Source organism: Mixophyes fleayi, chromosome 1 (genome assembly GCF_038048845.1).
Source record: "Mixophyes fleayi isolate aMixFle1 chromosome 1, aMixFle1.hap1, whole genome shotgun sequence".
Taxonomy (NCBI): Eukaryota; Metazoa; Chordata; class Amphibia; order Anura; family Limnodynastidae; genus Mixophyes; species Mixophyes fleayi.
Window position 1 is genome coordinate 363,293,054 of NC_134402.1, and position 20,149 is coordinate 363,313,202.

Sequence of the window (20,149 nt, forward strand, 5' to 3'; positions counted from 1 at the left end):
ACTGATCTCAGAGGGATGGATCCACTAAAGGACCAATGGTTATGATAAATGTATAAATTGAGTAAACACAGACACAGTGATATTTATCGGCACAATGATTATAGCTCTTTAAGAGTATCATAACTCAAAACTTTTCCAAAGACTCCAAAAATAGCTATTGTGTTTTTACCAGATCTTGCACGATGCAGATACACTCTTGAAATCATTGTGCAGATGGTTGTATGAAGGAAATGAACTATTTGTCAGCACAGATATATTATGCAGCACTAAGGCTGACAATGCAAAGACATATTCCGTGTAAGAAGAGGTAGTGATATTACATGAAGCAATTTCAAAGGAAATGGGTTTTTTTACAACTAAAAACCAGGACATTTCTCCATAGGTATTAATAGCAACAATGCCCCCACCAAAGACTGAAACAGATGACAATAAATGAAACGCTGATTCCTCTCTCTTAAAGTAATGTGGAAACTTTTACATATATACTTGCAGAATCATACCATTTAGAAGAGTTTACTAACTTCTAACTCTAGGTCAACACCCAAAACAAGGTTCAGGCAGCTATTTAGGGTGGGTCTCCTTGATTGTACCTTTGCAAGCCTATTGTATTCTACTACCAAATAATATTTTCATTACTAATCATGTTTTTATATTACTATATTTATATTAAGACCCCAATTTCCTGTTAATTGTATGTTTAACAACATTCCATATAGTAAATGGCATTTATACACATGCATTGCAGACAACAGTAAAGTTATTAAACAATGAAACACTGGGCAAGGGGTCATAAAGCTGATTCACTGACATATATTTGATAAAATTTATTAAAAACTGGATTAAATTGATTAAAAGCCCCATGCTTATGATGAATCAGCTGTTTTAGGCAGACACATTAAATATATGTAAAATACATTTCAAAATACTAATGTTCTTGATGCCATGGTATAGATTAGTGGTTTTGACCTTTTGGTAAATGTAATAATTATATTTGTTCTTTAGAAGGTATGTCACAGCCATTCCGATGCTTGGTTTGTGTAATTGATGAGAAGATGTCATTTAAATGGTCACTTCTTGAAGCAAAATAACTAAGATATCCCCTATGTGACTATAACTGTAATAAAGTACTGTTACCGATCGGGATTAACCTTACACATATGTATTTTCTTTAGGGTTTGAAGCATTAAGTAATAGAAGGGTTTATCATGTTTTTCGATGTATGACATACCATTAATAAGGAAGCCGTAAACACTGCAGTATTAGTATTAGGTCAATTATAGAGAGGGGCATCCAATTTTGCTACTAGAAATTAAGAATGATCTTGCGTTAGAGACACAACAATAGGGACACAATTAATTATATGAATAGCACACCTACAGACGCAGTGAGTTGTGATCTTTTCACCTCTATGTGCTCAGTGGAGCGGATAATTAAGTCTTGTAATTTTTCTCAATTTTGATGTGCGCTGCATAACATTTTGTTGAGAAATGATTTACATCTATCATTGTCAGTTGTTTGGTTTACAATACTTTGTGGCATAATTCTGCTTACATTGCAAAAGCTCAGATCTAGACATTTTACCAACACAAAGTAATTACATTCTTGCAATGCAGTATAACTTATAAAGTATGCATCAAGAATGTTAACTTACTATACTATTCATCTCTTGTAATCTTCATGTAAAAGTACAAAATAAAATGGGTATTAATGTTTATTGGTCTTTAAGGCTTGGTATTCTGTCCTGTAATACATAACAACCTCTTTTTTGCCATAGTGACATTTTTCATCTTCCCATCTATCAGCAGAATGTTCAGACTTGCATTGTGTGATATTTTATACAGGGCCACTTTGACCTTAACCCCTCAGTCAGGTCATGTAGTTCAGCATTCCAGGAAACCTACAAAGCCTGTACTGTGTAACATTTCCTAGAAGATGAATCTATATCGTATATGTGGCCCTTACCATCTTATTATTATTATTATTATTATTATTAAGTTATTATTAGTAAGTTATTTTTATCCTTTTTTATTTAAGTAAAGACAACGTGTTACACTAATTAGCATTGCTGTCTCATAGCCCCGGGTCCATGAGTTTCATTCTAGGGAACTATATATGTATGTTCTCTTTGTGTTCATATGGGTTTTCGCCCACAGTCCAAAAAAAAAAAACCTGGTAGGCTAATTGGCTTTTGACGAAAGTGACCCTAGTGTATTTGTGTGGTAGGGATTTTAGACTGTAAGCTCCACTGGGGCAGGAACTGATGTGAATCATTAAACATTCTCTATGCAGCACTGCATAATATGTTGAAGCTATATAAATAAAGATTAATAGTCATTTACATCTTATGCAGCACTGTTCAATCGATTTTTCTTTTATTCACGTGCATTAGCTCTAGATCATTTTTATGCTCTAAGCCAGGGAATAGATATAGGCAAGTAAAGGGGGGTTACAGATGCCTGGAATCTCTCTCTAGACCAGACTCATTCATTGAAAGTACATGCAGTTTATATATACATAGAATATAACCACAAGAGTGCTCATGCAGAGCAAAATCAAAAGCTTTCTCCATAACCAAAACAGGAAGGAGGATTTGTTAATGTAAATGGTGTAGGACAGACATGTTGACAGCAGCTGACTGTCTTAAGATTTCTACAATTATTAATTAATCATTCATATCTCCACCATTCACTGTCTCTCCTCATTCCAACCATATTACACCTCTGGTAGGTGCACAAAAATTCCAATATTGTTTTTACATGGAAATACTCTCAGGGTTTATAATTATATCACACTGCTATAGAAGCATAGGCAAACCGAAGGGGGGGAAGGGGGGTCCCAGTGCCTGGGGCACTGTATAATTGAGGTGGCTGGACCCTGCCCCTGCGTCACACGGCTCTGCTTGAAAAGGGAGAGCTGCGTGCACCTAACAGTAGTCCACGCAGCATTACCCATGTATATTATGAGGATAAGAAGAGTTGGAGAGCATCCAAGCACTGTCTAAAATTATAGCAATGCCCCATGCATGCTGGTCACGCCCACTGGCTGCATGGTGTGGAAACCCCCCTCTACAAATCCTGCGTTTGCCCCTGAGAAGCCCCTATATACTGTGCATACATAGATATTTAGACAGACAGATAATTGTTCTCTGAAATAAAACACTTACCTTCACAATTTCTTGTGCTATCTGTCTTGTCTTATTGACATCTAAGACGATTTTTGCGTCCCGGACCACTGAGTATAGTGTTCTTCCCTTGCACAAGCTGAAATACAAACATGTATACATAAATATGTTTATTAGATCCTCAGCATAACACTCTAAGAAGAGCTAAAGTACAGTGGAAAAGCCATTTTGTGACGTCAACACTTATTTTTGCACAAATGCACTTGTTTTTTCACATGGATTTGAGGGCCAAAGGATGCAAAATTTTGCATCTTCGAAAGGGAGGAGCTGGAGGATCGAGAGTGTTGCTTGTTGAGTGCAGGATATGGGCCGTATAGTGCACCCACATGTCAAAACAACAACACTCCCCTCCACCAGAACTACTTACATTTACGTGGTGGTGTTGGCAACCAAAAATTATCCTAAACTATCATTGGGATGCTTTATGCCCCTGCAAGTACACTTTACGGTAAAGCAACTTTCTATATGTATTTCTAATAGTGGCATGTAGAAGGTTACACCTGTCCATAGAAAGAGTTGCACATGGATAAAAGGGGGGAGGGGAATCACATTTTAGGAGCATTTCTTGCTCTGCAGAAGGGCACACAACCATTTTCATACCACAATAGAACTTAATTTTTACACCATCTCAGAACGTCATTCTATACTTTTACATTTAGCGCTTTCCAGCTGCACTTTGGTAGAGAAGTGCATGTTTAGGTGCGCTGTCCAATGTAATAAAAACACATACAAGTGACTCATGTAATAAAGGCAATCCTCTTATATCCCCACTCTCATGAATAATGTGCAATACGAACGAGGTTAAACTGAGCAATATTTTTGGAGAAAAACAGAAATGTTTAAATTAATGAATGGGTTGGTCCTAAAGTGGTAGTTTGCCGACTTTGCAGTGATGTTTTCACTCTTTCTACCATACATATCTCCAGACACGCAATCTTGCCAAGTAGTAGCTTCCTAAATGGCGCTGTATTTGCATGCAAAACATAATATTAAAATAAAAAATATATTTTTTTAACCCCAAAAAGTTACACCTTAAAGCAACAATCCTAATGTCCCCTTTCTGATGATTAATGTAAGATATAAATATGGCTGGACTGACCAGTATTTTAGTATAAAAATGAGGAGGTGACAGTAATGAAAGGGTAATCCTACAGTGGTAGTAGCCAGGACTAGTGACGTTTATCAACCATATGTATTTCCAGCCAGATCCGCCGTCCTGCAAAGTAGGTAGGTGCTTCTGTGTATATGCAAGGCAGTTCATATGGAGCATTTGTGCTAAATTAAATCCACTAAGCATCTGCATTTTTGCCCTTTTGTAGATAACCTTTATAGTCTTATATCATTTTATATTAACAGGCGAAATCTGTCTGCACGTTTTGTATATTGACCACTTCTAACACTTTCATATTTATTAAGCATTTAACTTCCACTCTATTGACTTTGATTAATGACAAGTCCTCAATGTAAAGGACACCCCACACCCCAACCTGAACCTAAATATCACTACACAGGTTATAGCCAAACATAATAAGGCAACGAGAAATAAGGGTAAAAAAAATGTTCCACAACGTAAATACATCACTTATCTGGCAAAATCAACATAAACACCCAAATACAAAAATAAGGAAAATTCAAGATGTATTTTGGAACATTTTGAATAGCTTAAGCCAAAATACATTCGATGATGTCATAAACACAGATCTCTAAAGGGTGAGAGAAAATCTCTCCGTTGTAGTGTAGTTACTCTAATGCAAGAATGTACATATCAAGTCAAGGACAGAAAATCTTGTCAGTTGATAAAAACAACTGCTTGTGTGTGTATTGGACAACAATTAAGTGGGACCAGAGCCATCTTAACGCATGGGCACGCTGGGCAGTTGCCTGGGGGCCCCATGAGCATAGGGGCCCCATAGACTTGCCAACCTTGCAATATGTTATTCCAGGAAATTTATTCAGAACCTTCAAACTCTCTTATTAATACATTTAGGTGAACTAATCACCTCAGTATTAGATGTGATCTGTACATGCGATCTTGCTATTGCAAAGACATATCTTGAAGAAAACAACGTACATGTACTAATTGTACGTAGGGAAGACAAGCAAGAGGTACCAATAAATATAAGCTTAATTTTATCGATAATTAAATTTTTTATTCCTGTGAGTGATTATGTAGGTAGGGCCCCAGTGCACTGCTTTGTCCGGGGGCCAATAATGCTGTTAAGAAGGCCCTGAGTGGGACACCTCAAGATCATACCAGACCAGGTGTCAGTCAGTTTGTCCCCATGTGTTGCCATCTTAATTGTATGTATATAGTTAGTAGGGGCAGCATATCCAGAACTTAAGTGAGGTTTTCAGGCATCTGTAATGCCCTTCAGGCTCTTGCTTATGGGTTTCAGTGGTCTATAATAGTATTTTTTTACCAAAAGGTAATTTGGATGTTGTACAGTTTGGACCCCATGGGATGCCTCTATGATATCTGCATAGTATCAGTTTTAAAATCAATCAAGCCAATTGAGTAGACCTCACTTTCCATGTAGCCCCTTATTGTCAGAGTCCATTTCAAGATGGCTGCCACACGTGTGCGGCAGCCGAACACTCAGGGACCCAGCCACACTCACCTATACACACCTTATAGCAGCACATATGTGTTTGATTCATTTATATTTAGATGTGTCACAACATTTAACAAGTCTTCTAAATGAAGCAACTGAAGCATTAGCAATTCTAATCAGAAGGGGGATTAAATTAACCAAAGTAAATGTACTGTATCAAATTACAGCCCATTGGGAACTTCTCCTAAGGCATGACGTCGACAAAAATTTCTTTCCAATTGAACTATGAAGTAGTACTGCATTAAAAAATAATGAACCAAAAAGTTTAAGCTTGGGAGGCAGATCAGAACAGAGCTGCACTGGGAACGGCACATATGCCCTTAATGTCCCTTAATGTCCCTTAATGCAGCCATAGGACAACCATGAGTGTGTGAGACAGAGTTAGCTCATTTTCCAGCTCAAAACATCCAAAGAAATTGGAAGCAAACCACCAATGCGTGACTTTGGCCAGTCTATAGGCGTTATAATAAGTTTGGTTACTTTTGTTTAGATAGTAAAAAAAACGCATGAAAGTAGCAAAGAAGCAACAAAAATATTTAAAATATACCTACAAAATCCTATAACATATGCACGGTCAATGAAGAAATCACCTATCAGACTCAGAGGTTAATTTGAAATCAACCAATCAGAAGCAAGTAGCTAGTACTGGCGATCGTCATCCTCAGAGTATACCTGCACCTGCCCTCTAGCAGGTGCAAAAGAAACGGCTCCTGACAGGAGTACATGTGTCCCCGTGCTGGTTTACATCAGCAGCATTTGCATGAACATGCCCTTACTTTACTTGGCTTACGTTATATCACACCTTCCCTCCACCATCCTGTCTCTACAGTTGTAAGGAGGCGTAAGTGTAGATACATGCAACTCTGCGTTTCCCCTTTTGCCAATATAACAACCTCCTCTGTTCTGGGAAGAGTTTCCACTAAATTTTGGAACATGACTGCTACCGTTTGACTATGGAGGTTGAATGGCTGTATGATTGGTTTTATGTACCTGTTAGCAATGGATGTGTCTAAAAGGGGCAAACATACTAATTAGAAGGGGTATTCAGATACTTTTGGCCATATATTTTAAATTGGAGTTTCAGAGCATCTGAAGTTCAAAGTAGGTATTCATTATATGTAGTTTAACAGGCTAATCTGCACTAATTGGTCTGACAAACCAAAAACCTTTTGATATTCCCTTAGAAAGGAGCTTCTCTTCCCAAGTCTAAACAACCCCAAGTAAACAAAAAGAGTCTTGTCTTGTATAGTTATCGGTTTCATGTGTCTACACACACACCATTAATTGGCCATGTATTAATAATTCCTTACATAAATATATAAGTAAACAAATAAATGCATACTTAATAAGTCACAAATTAATCTGATACATTTTAGTGTTTGTCTAACAAACTCTTCTAAAGTTTGTAAAATGTTCATTAAACTATATTTCTAACAAACTTTGTTGGCATTTTCTGTTCGTTGCCCTCATATAATGACTATGATAAAGTGAAATATAAATTGTCTAGAATTATTTATGAATGTTCTTCTGCACTTCTGTCTCCCCTCAGCAGGGGCTGGATTATCTGGGGGACAGGGAGGCACGTGCCCTCTGAAGCCACTGGTCCTAATAGGCTGCTGAACTGAGTTTAGCCCCCAGGCTACAATTTGCCAGCAAGCCTCAGTACTTCTATATTTTCCATGTAACCCTTCAACACCTGTAATTGCTGATCATGCATGTAGCTAATACTACTACCTGGCTGGGGAATTTCAGGTTGAATCATGGGATTTTTAGGGTTGCATTGCACATCTCTATGCATGCCAGCATTTAAAAAATAAAAACAATCGCACCATACAGCAGAATGACAGTTGTCATTGCAGCTGAATTCATTACATGTAAATTCAACAAGTTTTACAAACATGTCAAAATTATTTTGATTGTATTTCTGTAACTTCACAGGTCTGCAAGACAGTCTGTTCCACTGATAATCACAATTTGCATAAAATCTTCCGGCAATGTTGCTCATTTAATGGCAGAAATTTTGTAATTTTAACCAGTATTTATTAGTATATAACACAACTGTTCCAGAGACATCAATCTGAAGACATTTGTGACACAGCCTATGCAGCGTAGTGAAATTTCTTCTGCACCAATTTTGCAAGATTCAGAGCCCTCTTGTCCACTGAGAAAGTGGGTACTTGTCAGTGGGTTTGAAGCCATTCTCACACCAAACTAAATCTGCATTTGTCATCCCCGAAAAACTAGTCTATTGGTGATTGTGAACTCTTAGCCTTAAATTTGCTCTGGTGTGATGGAGACACCCTACCATAATTTACATTGACCATAAAAGTCGATTGTCGCTCTAAAATTGCCAGCAATTAATTGCTCATCTGGCTCACTAGTCACTCTTTACTCCCATTTGACTTTCTGTTAGCATACGCTTCTGCAACAAAAATGTCAAAGCAGATGCTCTCACTTGCTCCTTGACTAGACTTTTTTTCAAGAGGAATCTATGCACATCATAACTCTCATTGTAAGTTCTATTTCTTCTCTTAAAATAAAACTTTGGAAAACCTTGGTGTAAAAATATCATGCTCATGGATTGTTCTCTTAGATCCATGACAGTAAAGTTTCAAAATATTCATGAATTTGCAGAATTTTCAAATATTACTTGTGTGCATCAGAAAACTGGTCTCCAGCCAGCAGCAGATCCTCTTCGGTCTATTCCTGTGCCCAACAAGGTTTGAACTCATATTTCTATGAATTACTGTTCTGATAATATTTGTTCAAAAGCCTTCCAATTTCCCAATTAATTCAATAAAACATTTTTTTGTTTGTATATCCTACCCATGGAATAGGTCTCATACTGCAGAGTGCCATTTGTGTAAACTTTTTGGAGATCATTAAACTTTTGTTCTATGTACCAGACACAAAACAAAAAAGAAACTGAAAAAAATATTCCGCTTCTGGAACAATACCTAAGAATCTAATACTATTCTAATCATCGTGACTACGCTGATCTGCTTCCCAGGGCAGAGTTCACTCCTAACAACCACACCTATTATTCTACAGACAAAACACCTTTCCTGATTGTCTGTGGTAATCTCTGATCATCATCATCATCAACATTTATTTATATAGCACCAGCAAATTCCGTAGCGCTTTACAATTGGAAACAGAACCCTGCTCGCAAGCTTACAATCTATAGGACAATGGGAGTTAGAAACACAAGGTCATGTGCTACATCAGTGGCGGATCCAGGGGGGGGCGATCGGGGCGATCGCCCCCCCTAGCAGACACTTGCTGCCGACGGCTGCACAGTATGTGCAGGTCCGTCCAGCCGTGACAGGCAGGGACAGTGTGCTGCCCGGCTGCTCTGACTGTGTTTAAAACACAATCAGAGCAGCCGGGCAGCACACTGTCCCTGCCTGTCACGGCTGGACGGACCTGCACATAGTGTGCAGCCGTCGGCAGTCTAAGATGTTAGAAAGGGGCGGGGCCTAAATCGCCCCCCCCCCCTAAATCGCCCCGGGTACAGCATTTTTCTAGATCCGCCCCTGTGCTACATCATATTGCACAATGGACCAGCTAGAACGCAAAGGTAAAAGTATTAAGTGGGCTGTGTATGTTGCAATGTTGGTCAGAGGGTTGTGGGTACTGTAACATACATGTTCATTCATACTATAGCAGCTGTTCAGGTGCACCGATTTGCTGTGCTCCATGTGTACCTATCTGCAGGCACCTCTCCTTGATATAGTTGGTACACTTATAAGATGCCTCTACTTAGGCAAATCTTGTGACGCAGGAGGACACAGTTGGGTACATGCCAGTGATGTCCCCTGTTTTACTCTATAATCCCAACAATGGGTTCTGTTCCTTATTTATATATCCTGTCTGGTTCTTTGTGTACTGACCTGGCTTGTTATGATTATGTTTGTCTGTCAGTGACTTTGGCCTTTGTTCACCGATATGAATTTATGTTGCCTTACCTTTGATGTGTTGTATTGACTTTGACCCTGCCCTGCTATCCCTGACCTGCGCAACTACTATTTATATATTCCTGAATATATATTTTTTCTCAATTTTCAAAGTCAGATGCAATGAGGACACAAAAGTGCAAAATCTTTTCATACACTGCATTACACTGGCCTGATATAAATCACCCCTGTTTCTCTTTAATTATGAGGTCTTCTGTTATCAGGATTTCTTCTATGCCAGACTCTAGAGCAGGAGGCTAATGAAAAGGAGTATGTCTATAAATCTGTCAGCATCACATTTAAACAATGTGGATTACAATACAGCATGACTCCGGCCCCAAACAGCCCTGCCCAATGATTCATTTACAGAGGAAACCTGGTTTCCTTATTGTAAAAGACCTAATTTATTTGTTAATGCTTCCAGTAAAAGTCATGTTTAAATAAAGCAGATGGCAGTGCTATGTACAGGTTCCTGGTGCTTGTACAAAATACTAGCTAAATGGCAACTTCTTTACATGTACTTGTTTCATTAATACTTGGCATTTAGCTAAATAAAATATCTTGGACAACAAAATACTATATGACCCTCAGCTAAACAAAGAAATTCCTCTGCACTTTCTCTAACCCCCTCAATCTCATTTAAATAATCTCGTCCCCTGAACTTCGTAAGAACCACCAGATAGCAATGATTACCTTAACAAAATCAATGTAAAAAAACACCCTAATCTGAACTTTTTGACTCGGTCCGAAGTACTTATATTTGCATTAATTTTGATCTTTGTGGAATGAGTGATAAAAAACACTTTTAGAACTCAAGATGTGTAATACAAGTAACTATTAATGCCTTTTGGACCTTAATTTGCATAATTTTATTTGGATTTGGAGGTTCCTGCTCACTATATAGAAGAGTGAAATACTGATCTCACTGAAGAGCAATGTAAGAACAGCAGGGAAAAGTTAAAAGGTTATATGGCTAAGCCATCTGTCATTGAATGTCTTCCTTACATTTTAGCAAGGCTCAAAAAGATGAGAAAAAAACCTCCAGTAGACCAGGTTAGTTATGGTGTGAGTAAACTGCAGCAATTGTAGGCAGTTTAGCGCTCTCCAGCTGCATTGGAGCTAAAGATATCGGCATACAATGACAGCCAAAGACTGATAGGGCATTCTGGCATTTGTAGTTCCGCAACAGTTGGAGAGACACAGGTAGCCTACGTCTGAGCTTAGGGCTTGTTAAAAGAAAACCCTTCTGAGTGAGTTATTTAATGTATTGGTTTTAACTTTGTAGTGCACACTGGAAGATTTTGCACCCACCATAAATTCCTATCATTAAAAATTAAATTAAGGTTTAAAAAATAATGATTTCCAAGATAGTCTGATAAGTAAAACATGTGTCCTTGACAATGGGCATGATTATTACTGGCACAATATTGATCTGTGTACTGGATGTAAAACTCATTATTTGCTCTAATGGACAATTACACAGTGTCACTTCTTTTGCTCTGTATTCTAAGTGCAATTCTCATGATCTGCTCTTATTCTATATGTACAGACAACTGCTTTCATGTACTCAGTTTTAATTAGGTGTCTATGTTACCCCTATGTTGTGTGTGTCTTTTAAATCTATGGGAATGGGAAGTCAGCTTCAAAGTACTCTAGGTATTCTTAGTTTGTCACTTTTATAGCTTATTGAGCTGATATAACTAACAATTAAGAGTAATTTCTTCCCATTGTCTATAAATACAGTAGACATGAGACCGCGATCTGCCAGTTTGTACATTCTCTGATGACCATACGATTCCACATGTGCTTTAGCTGCTCAGCCTGCGTGCCAAAGTGGAAAATGATCCTGATCAACCAGTGCTTGTGCCAGCATATAATACTGGCTTGCTGTTCAAAGGGCCGGTTTCTATTACGTGCCAGCCGAGGCCAAAAGTTGACATTTCTCCATAAAGTACAACCTATATTCCTCTGATGGAAAATGTAAGAATCATTAACAATTTTCCATAAATACCCCCTACCCAACTTAGTGCAAGTGCAACTTGATGCTATATTTTAAAGATGAGATGATTGTACCCCAAGTGTTATAGTGACTTGCAAAAAGTGCAGTACAAGGCTCAGATTACATGGGTCCATGTTAACTCAGAACCAATGTCAGTGTGTTCTGATGTCCTAGTCATAGGCATGTGTTGAACCCTGTGCCCTTATCCTAACTTTTGTTTTTTATTAAACTGAGCTGCAAAACTGAAAGCCCTGCAATGAGCATGTGAATGCCAAAACAGCATGTAGTTAACCCCCAGAATGCTGTGTGCTTGGTCTGGTATTTTGGAGCACCACATTTATATTTGTTCAGAATTGAACTGATCTATTTCTTTCTGACCAAACAGCAGTGTACCCATGGCTCAGCATTGAAGTACGAAAACTGATGTATGATTGGTTCCCATCTGCAGCAATGCGGGCGCAAGGTTGTTATTCAGACCTGCTATGCAGCTCAACTGTGTCTTCCATTGAGTGCTGATTGGAAAGATGCACTTTATAAGCTCTCACCTGTCCTGCACTCATTGCCAGTGATATTGTTACACACTAGCTTCCAGGTTGCTGTATCTGTGTCCTTTGTGCTTTTGACCTTGCATCAAGCAGTTGCTGACTCTGCATTCAGCAGTCTCCTGGTTCTTGATACCTGGTTTTGCCATTTATAATCTGCTGGTTCCTGATATCTGGCTTTGCATCTGCACGCTATTCATATAATTCTACACAGTATCCCCAGGCACAGACTGCGGTAAATATCATTGCTTGCTAAATTGCCGAGTTTTCGCAGTAATGCACTGTGTGTATTTTGTACACCCCACAGACATCTCCAATAATGGGTGCATTTTCACAAGACATAGGCACATGATAATATAAGTAAAGATAGCTAGATACATAACATAAACCCAAAGTAGCCAACCATCCCAGGACAGTCCAATTGTCTTGTACTATGTCTCTGAAGCCCCAGGATTGGAGATAACAAGACTTTTAAATAAAGATATTGCCATTTGGTCTGGAGCCTCTCTTAGCTTAAATTATCAATGGCTGGGGGTTCTCCATTTCCTATCCTACAGCAAATGCTTAATGACTTCCAAAGTAAATTGTATGACAAGAAATGGAGTGCTCCCAGCAAATAAGGCTCCAATACTTCTAGGTGTGATATCTTTACAGCAAAATGAATATAACACATACAAATGTTGTCTGTTTTATATATTATCTATCAGATAGATGTTTTTTTTATAATAGCTACCACAAAGGGGTATTCATTGTATAGTAGACACCAGAGAGAGGTCATCACTGTACACTAATCACCAAAATGGGATGCTTCACTTTATACTAGCCACAGTATACTATCAATTACAGAACATACAATCAAAAGAAAAGGATCTATTTATAAATTGGCAAGGGGTTTTCACTGCATATTAGCCATAAAAGAAGGGTCTTCACTTCAATATATACTAGCCTGCAGAATTATGTATATTTACCACATTAAAGGGATATATTCTGATATCTAGTCACCAGAGATCTTCACTGCACATCATATATGAAAAAGAGGTCTCTTTAGTATACGAGCCAAAAAAAGGGATTTATTTTGATCACTAGATATCAGAAACTGATCTTATTATATCCTAGCCATCAGAAAGTGATCTGGTTACCATATTAGTGCACAATTGCCCAATCTATTTATGTACCAACCACAAGAAATTGTCATGTTCTGCTTTCTAGCCTTCACAAAGGGTTATTTTTTTATTCAGTACTAGTCACTAGAATGGGATCTGCTCTGTATACTAGCTACTAGAATGTACTGGAGGAATGAGTAAGAGGAAGTCATAGGAGAGGACATGGGAAGTGCTTCGCCAGGCCTTATATCAAATATTTACTATATTGTGAGGGGGAGCTAAACTTGTATTTTTATTTGTTATTTTAAAAGTGTAAAGCCCCTCAGGCTGTGCACTGCTAAGTGGGTTGCGCCCCATAATAGAGATAACTGGTAGTAACTCCTGAGGGAGATAATCATTTGTTAGTGGTAGGGTTGGAGGGTTTTTAAAGTGGTACTTTCAATCATGTGGGTTCGTAAACCATGTGTATGAATCGAGATGGAACGCTGGACTGAAACCAAGGTAGCGTGTTACAAGAGACCACATGGAATGATGAGTCTAGAGTATGTGATCCTCACAGTTGGAGATTGAGATGTAAGTTCAAACGTTCAAGTGCAATCAGTTTAACATCCTACCCTAACGGAAGTGGGAAGTTTGTAAATGAGTAGTACTAGAGCTGAATGGATGTTAAAGTGTTAAAGTCAATCAGCATCCATCTCCCACCACCTGCCACCTCCACAAGTAATTTAATGTGTTTTTAAATATATATATACATATCTATAATATAAATGTCTAGTGGCGTGTGTTAGTCTGTCTGTCTGTGTGTGTGTGTGGAAAAAATAAAACCAAGCTGCAGCGCCACCTGCTGGGCGGAGTTATACACTGACCTACTAAATTCTTAGTGTGTGTGGAATAAAAAATTCAGAAAGGGCTGAAATTTGGTATACTAAGATGTTTTTAATTTGTTAATTTAATTTGTTAATTGTTAAAAGTGTTTATAAAGATTTAAAAAAAATATATATATATTTCTTGAAGGAGAAGTGACAGTTGGGAGTGGTTGGTGGTTGCCGGGGGTGACAGTGGGGAGTGGTTGGTGGTTGAGGCCTGGGCTATGGCCCAAATGCATGACAAGAACCTTTTTAACACCTTAAGTAGCTTGATTTGACTAGAATGCATGAGTATCATGCACGGGTTAACTTGTATTAAATGTATATATATATACATATATAAAAATTATTTTTTTCTAGCAAGTTAGCGTATGAGGCTAGCAGATAATGACATTAAATGAAATTGCTATATTAGGATATGCAGTAGTAATATTAGTGTTAATCGCTTTAACTCTTGCTGTGTTTGCCTCTGCAGCAACCATGCCCACACCACAGCAGGGAATACTGTATTTCTTTGATAATATGAATTGAATTTACCTCATTGTTCTCACAGAACAGAGCTGTCTTAAATGACTTTTCGGTTGTCAGAGACAGAAAAGTGTTCTTTAAAAAAATTATTTCAATGTTCTCTTAACCATTATGCAGCAATATCAAAGATTCTAAAGCAAATTATTGCAGTTAAAGAAAATAATGTTTGACTACAGTTCACTAATAAAATGTAGTGGTAACAGCTGAGTGATACTCCCTGGGGATACTGGCTGGCAGCAGTAAGAGAAGACTTACCGCTGCTCCAGCCAGTCTGGTCTGCACATGCGGAACACTTTGCCGGTTCACACATGTGCAGTGGAACTGACAGCCGCACTTGGTCTTCCAGTTCCACTTTCATGAAAAATAGGTTAATTAAAAAAAAAAGGAAATGTTTATAAAATAGAAAAAAAAATTCTCCTTTAGTTTTTATTTTAAACCATATATTTTTTTCTATAGGTTATCCCTGCTATCACCATCCTGAGATGGCGATATCGATATGAGGATTGTGGCGGTACATGTAACACTGTAATCCTTCTAAAATAGCCTTCCTCATGCTTCGCATGGGGAAGCTTTTGCCAGGAGAAACCCTCCACTGGCAGAGGCCTTGATTGATAGGGAGAAGCCTGTGAGTTTTTTTCCCTTAGTAAATATACCCCAATGTTTGATAAAGGCAGAAGAATGAATTTGAATAATGATACTTTAACCATCAACATTGTTCTGTCAGCTAATGAGTGAGAACAGTCATGAGCAAACTGGAAAACAGGAGAACACAATTATGAAACCTGCTGCAGAAATAACTAACCCAGTGGCGCACGCAGGGGGGGTTTCTGAGTCTCCAGAAACCCCCCCTGCGCTAACTAAGTGGCAGCTATAGCTGCACTGTCCTATACAGCAGCCGCGGCGCTGTCAAAGAAGTGTCCGCAGCGGTGCTGTATACACCGCCCCCCCGACAATCCTCCGTTCGCCCCTGTAACCCACAGTTCAATTATGATTATATATATAGATTTTGGTTAAATTGGATCATATAATATCATCATATAATATTGATTCCTTTTTTCGTATTCAGAATGCAGTAGGCACTATAATTCAAGCACAACTTTTAAGAACGGTCCTAGACAGATTGAATGTATGAAGAATATTCTCCAATGTTGCTGTAAAGAAAACTAGCATATTGCTTGCCACAAAAGAGTAAAAATAACATCTGTGCAGTTCCTGTATTAAACATTATTAAGCAGACAAATGTTCTCAGTCACATACGATGACTAAAAAAAATATTTTATTTCCCAAGAAAGCCTATTAAAACACTGAATTAAGGAAACTTGGAATTCCTGTTTATTTTGTAATTTTATGGTTTTTAAGCTCCAGATAAAACATTTATCCCAAAAGAGTTCTCAAATTTAAATGTTGTAATATTAATTAATTTTAACAACTTATATTCTTCAGTTTTTTATTTGCTTTTACAACAAATCATCCTGTTTTTTCTAGACTTTTGGCATATATACTTTTTTAAATATTTTGTAGATAACTGAGTTCACAAAATGTCCTATTTTATCTTATCATTAGGGAACCATCAACTCTTCCCCTCACCATAGGCTTGGGAAGGTGTGGAATGGAATGGGAAATGAATCATTGTTATGATGGGATTTTATGCAATAAAACAGATGTTATTTAATAAAATAAAGAGGATAGAGATCTCCAAGATAAAGTAGGAGAGGTACATTTTATAACAGCATTTGACATCCTCTGTATCCTGTTACTGGCTTAGAAGTGTAATGGTCACAAATGGTCCAGTGCACGGGGTCAAATGCAAAAACAGGATGATTGAGGATAAATATATAAGTTATAAGATCCATTAAACTGAACTCATGAGGAGAATAAATCGAGTAAATGATTAGAGAGAAGATGGAAAAAGTGGATTAAGAACACAGTGGGCCTCAGTCATTAAGGAAAATAAGGCAAAAAAAGGAGTAAATGTTCTCTGGGACAAACCATGTTACAATGCAAGGGGTGCAAATTAGTTTATTATTTTGCACATAAGTTAAAAATTGGCTGTTTTTTCATGTAGCACACAATACTTGATAGTTTGATTTTTACACTGAAATTTAAAGTTGATCTAGGACATGCCCTACCACAACTATAAATCTGTCCCCACATTTTAAATTTACCTACCCCTCCAATGCAACATAATTTTGCCCAGGTGCAAAGTTACTCCTTTTTATGCTCTCCATAATGACTCAGTATATTTAAGTGAATCCAGATAATACAGAGATGTTGAGGTAATGGAGAAAGGACTAGTTGACACTTTGAAGAGCAGAGGGTAAAGGACATCAATAAGAGGTTGAAAGAGTAGAAGTGGAGATGTATTGGAAAAGAGTAGATGACAGAGAAGTAAAATAGAAGTTGTTATAGAAAGTGTAGCGTTGTGTATAAAAGCCAGTGGAAGGAAAGCTGAGAAAATCAAGGTGTTGCATGAGGTCCCATATTTTTTAGATGGTCTTTCTGCAGTCAAAGGGTTAATATTACCTCAGATATCGTAAGCCACAGTCTCAAGGGTAAAACATTGCTCTGTAAGTGAAATGGTTAAATATACCTCTGAAATGGTTAGCTGGGAGTGGAAAGGGATGGATAATGGTAATGCTGCAGAGCAACACAGGTACCTACACATATGCCCCAAGGACACTTTAATTCTCACTCAGACAAGTAAATAAATCTAAACAAATGTGAGACACTATGTCAAATTGCCAACATGACTAGAGAGGAAATGAAAAAGAACAAACTAGAGCAAGAAAATTGTACAAATGAATCAACAGTGTGTATGAGGCAGAAGAGGGGGATGAGGAGAGGGAGAAGCAAGGTGAATGGGGAGAGGAGGAAACGTCTACCATGTTATCTAATGTGCTGTCATTCATATAATGAGTTTCCTCTCCATTTCAACTCATCCATTAGTTTTGCCGACATGACAGTCAAGTATAGACTGGTGTCATAATAAAGATTAACGACAGCTTTCACCCTGCCAAGGTAATAAGAAAAAAAAACCACAAGAACAACAGAGCTAATGGACAGGACTGTGGTGACAAACTTGTTGGGTCCAAAGTGCCACAGAACCATTAGACTCCATGCAGATTCTGTACTCCTTTTAAAATGGGGACCCACCTCTGTAGTCTCCAGGTTATCCAGTGGGGGTGTTTTAGAGACCACTGGTTGAAACTTACACTGTCTATGTGCCAGACAATGCTTTGTTACTGCTGATGCAATTAATTCAATCCCAACATGGAGACAGAGTGTGGGAAGCCACATTACCAACCTAGTTCAGCTATCTGAAAATGAATAACTGCTGAGTGAAGATATGTATGCCTACATGCCACTAATACCCCATTCACACTGCCTAAAAATCCTGGGTGTTCCCCGGGGCGAGCTTCGACAATTTGGGGTGTGGCTTAGTGTTAAAGGGAGACAAAATCCCAGGAATTAGACCTGGGACTTTTGGAGGGTTATTCCCATTTCAGTCCAGGGTTGCCTGCAGTGTGAGCGGTGAGACCCAGGTTTTGTAATACATAAAGAAGCTGATTGGGGGATTAGGGACGCTGGAGGATGAAGTTTCAATGCTGCAGAGAAGAGAGAAAGGAGCAACCATGACACACTGGCTAGAGGACAAGGTGGGAGAGCTGTTGGCTGTTAGAGAAGAGAACGAGATAAAGAAACAGATCACAGGCACTGTTAAGGCTGCAACAGTGTACTATAACATATCAAAAATACTAGCACAGCATGGGATAAAGTGCAGCCAGCAATAGGTGGTAAATAAATTGAATTTACTTTGCAAATAATACTCCAAAGTTCATGACCACAACCGGAGAAAGAGTGGTGCTGCCCGCATGGAATGGCAATTTTATGATCAATGTAACATAGTGTTTGGCAACTCTGCCCTGGCAAATCCCATCACATTGTCATCACCAAGCTGCCGTGATGCTCAAAGTCCTACAGCTGAAAGCAGTCATTCAAGCATGCCAACCCTGATGATTAGCGATGATTCCTTGGAAGAACATGCTGATTTGGAGTGTTCAAATGTAACAGAAGAAACTATTAATATGTCCGCAGAGGAATTATCAGACTCACAACCTTTGCCAGCGGCACAACCTTCACCAGACACCCAAGCGTTGCAAGAGCCCCAACTGTTGCCAGCGGCACAACCTTCACCAGACACCCAAGCGTTGCAAGACCCCCAACTGTTGCCAGCGGCACAACCTTCACCAGACACCCAGGCGTTGCAACCCAACATTACGTTCAAACAGTAATTTTAATAAAGTTAACATTTTTAAAGTAAATTAAATAAATATATGAAAGTTTAACATTGCTAAACTAAAAACTAAACAATACTACAAAACTCCAAAGCTAAACGTAAAATCATATTAAAACATGAACACGTTTTCTTGCAGCGTTAAGCGTGTAGGAGAGAGGAGGCCTCAAGCTCATATCAGCACAACACTGCTATTTAATTTTGCAGCAATATTCACTCATCCTCGGTGCCCCTGATGTATTTCCTTTCTTTTTCCCATTTGCAGTTTATAATGTTCCTAAAAGGAAGAAGAAGCTGAATAAGATGGAACAAGCAACACAAGCCATGACCACAGTAATGATAGAGCAGCTCAAGGAAATGGATATGGTGGCCAAAGAAGATGCACGTCTCCAACGCTTCCTGGACAATGAGCGCGAGTTGCAGGACTCTTTCATAACGTAAATAATGGGTATGCAGGAGCGGATTCTGGGAGAGAACAGGGAATTCATGATGGCTATGGTTATGTTGCGCTTCTGTATTTGCGCATGTGTGTCCAAACTGTATATTTTTATATGTTTTTTTACTACAACAGTATTGTGACCCTTTGGAATAAACACAAACGCTTTTTGATTTTGATGTATATTTAATATATTTATATTGGATTTATATTGGTACATAGGTACGCTTTAAAAAGTATTTTGTACACTTTGAATAAAAATATTTTGTTCAGGTAACTCTTTGACCGCTCTACTTGATTATTGATGACAGATTGGCAGTAATGGTGGCACAAATGAGTTCTGCAAAAGTATTTGTACGTTCTCCCCCATAAGTTGTAGAACCCACAGACAGCACATATAGTTCAGAGTCCTGTAGCTTCCACTCTGGTAGAAAGTGCTCTTTCTGTATTTCACAAATATTGTGTAAAATACAGCAAGCAGCAGCTGCGTGGGGCACAAGTTTGGTATCAATGTCATTGCACTTCAATAAAAACTGCCAAAGTCCTTTCAATCGTCCAGAGGCATTTTCAACCACCATCTGAGCAGACCTGAGGTTACGGGTGGAGCGAATTTGTTGCGCAGAAAGTTGATG

At 38.4% G+C, this 20,149-nt stretch overlaps 1 protein-coding gene and 1 long non-coding RNA gene across 4 annotated transcripts in view; one reads left to right on the forward strand and one right to left on the reverse strand.

The window, feature by feature from the left end:
- The window catches only part of LOC142096420 (uncharacterized), a 71,529-nt gene extending 51,857 nt beyond the window's left edge, over nt 1-19,672 (forward strand). Inside the window, exons 3-4 of one of the 2 annotated variants that reach the window (XR_012678054.1) lie at nt 10,762-10,802; nt 19,347-19,672. This is a non-coding gene — a long non-coding RNA (uncharacterized LOC142096420). The remainder of the gene's footprint in view (nt 1-10,761; nt 10,803-19,346) is intronic. The other variant, XR_012678053.1, reaches the window with a different exon arrangement.
- The window catches only part of KSR2 (kinase suppressor of ras 2), a 388,289-nt gene that overhangs the window by 54,030 nt on the left and 314,110 nt on the right, over nt 1-20,149 (reverse strand). For both annotated transcript variants that reach the window (XM_075178524.1, XM_075178525.1), the window contains exon 15: nt 3,164-3,260. In XM_075178524.1, coding sequence (XP_075034625.1) covers nt 3,164-3,260 — 97 coding nt within the window. The remainder of the gene's footprint in view (nt 1-3,163; nt 3,261-20,149) is intronic.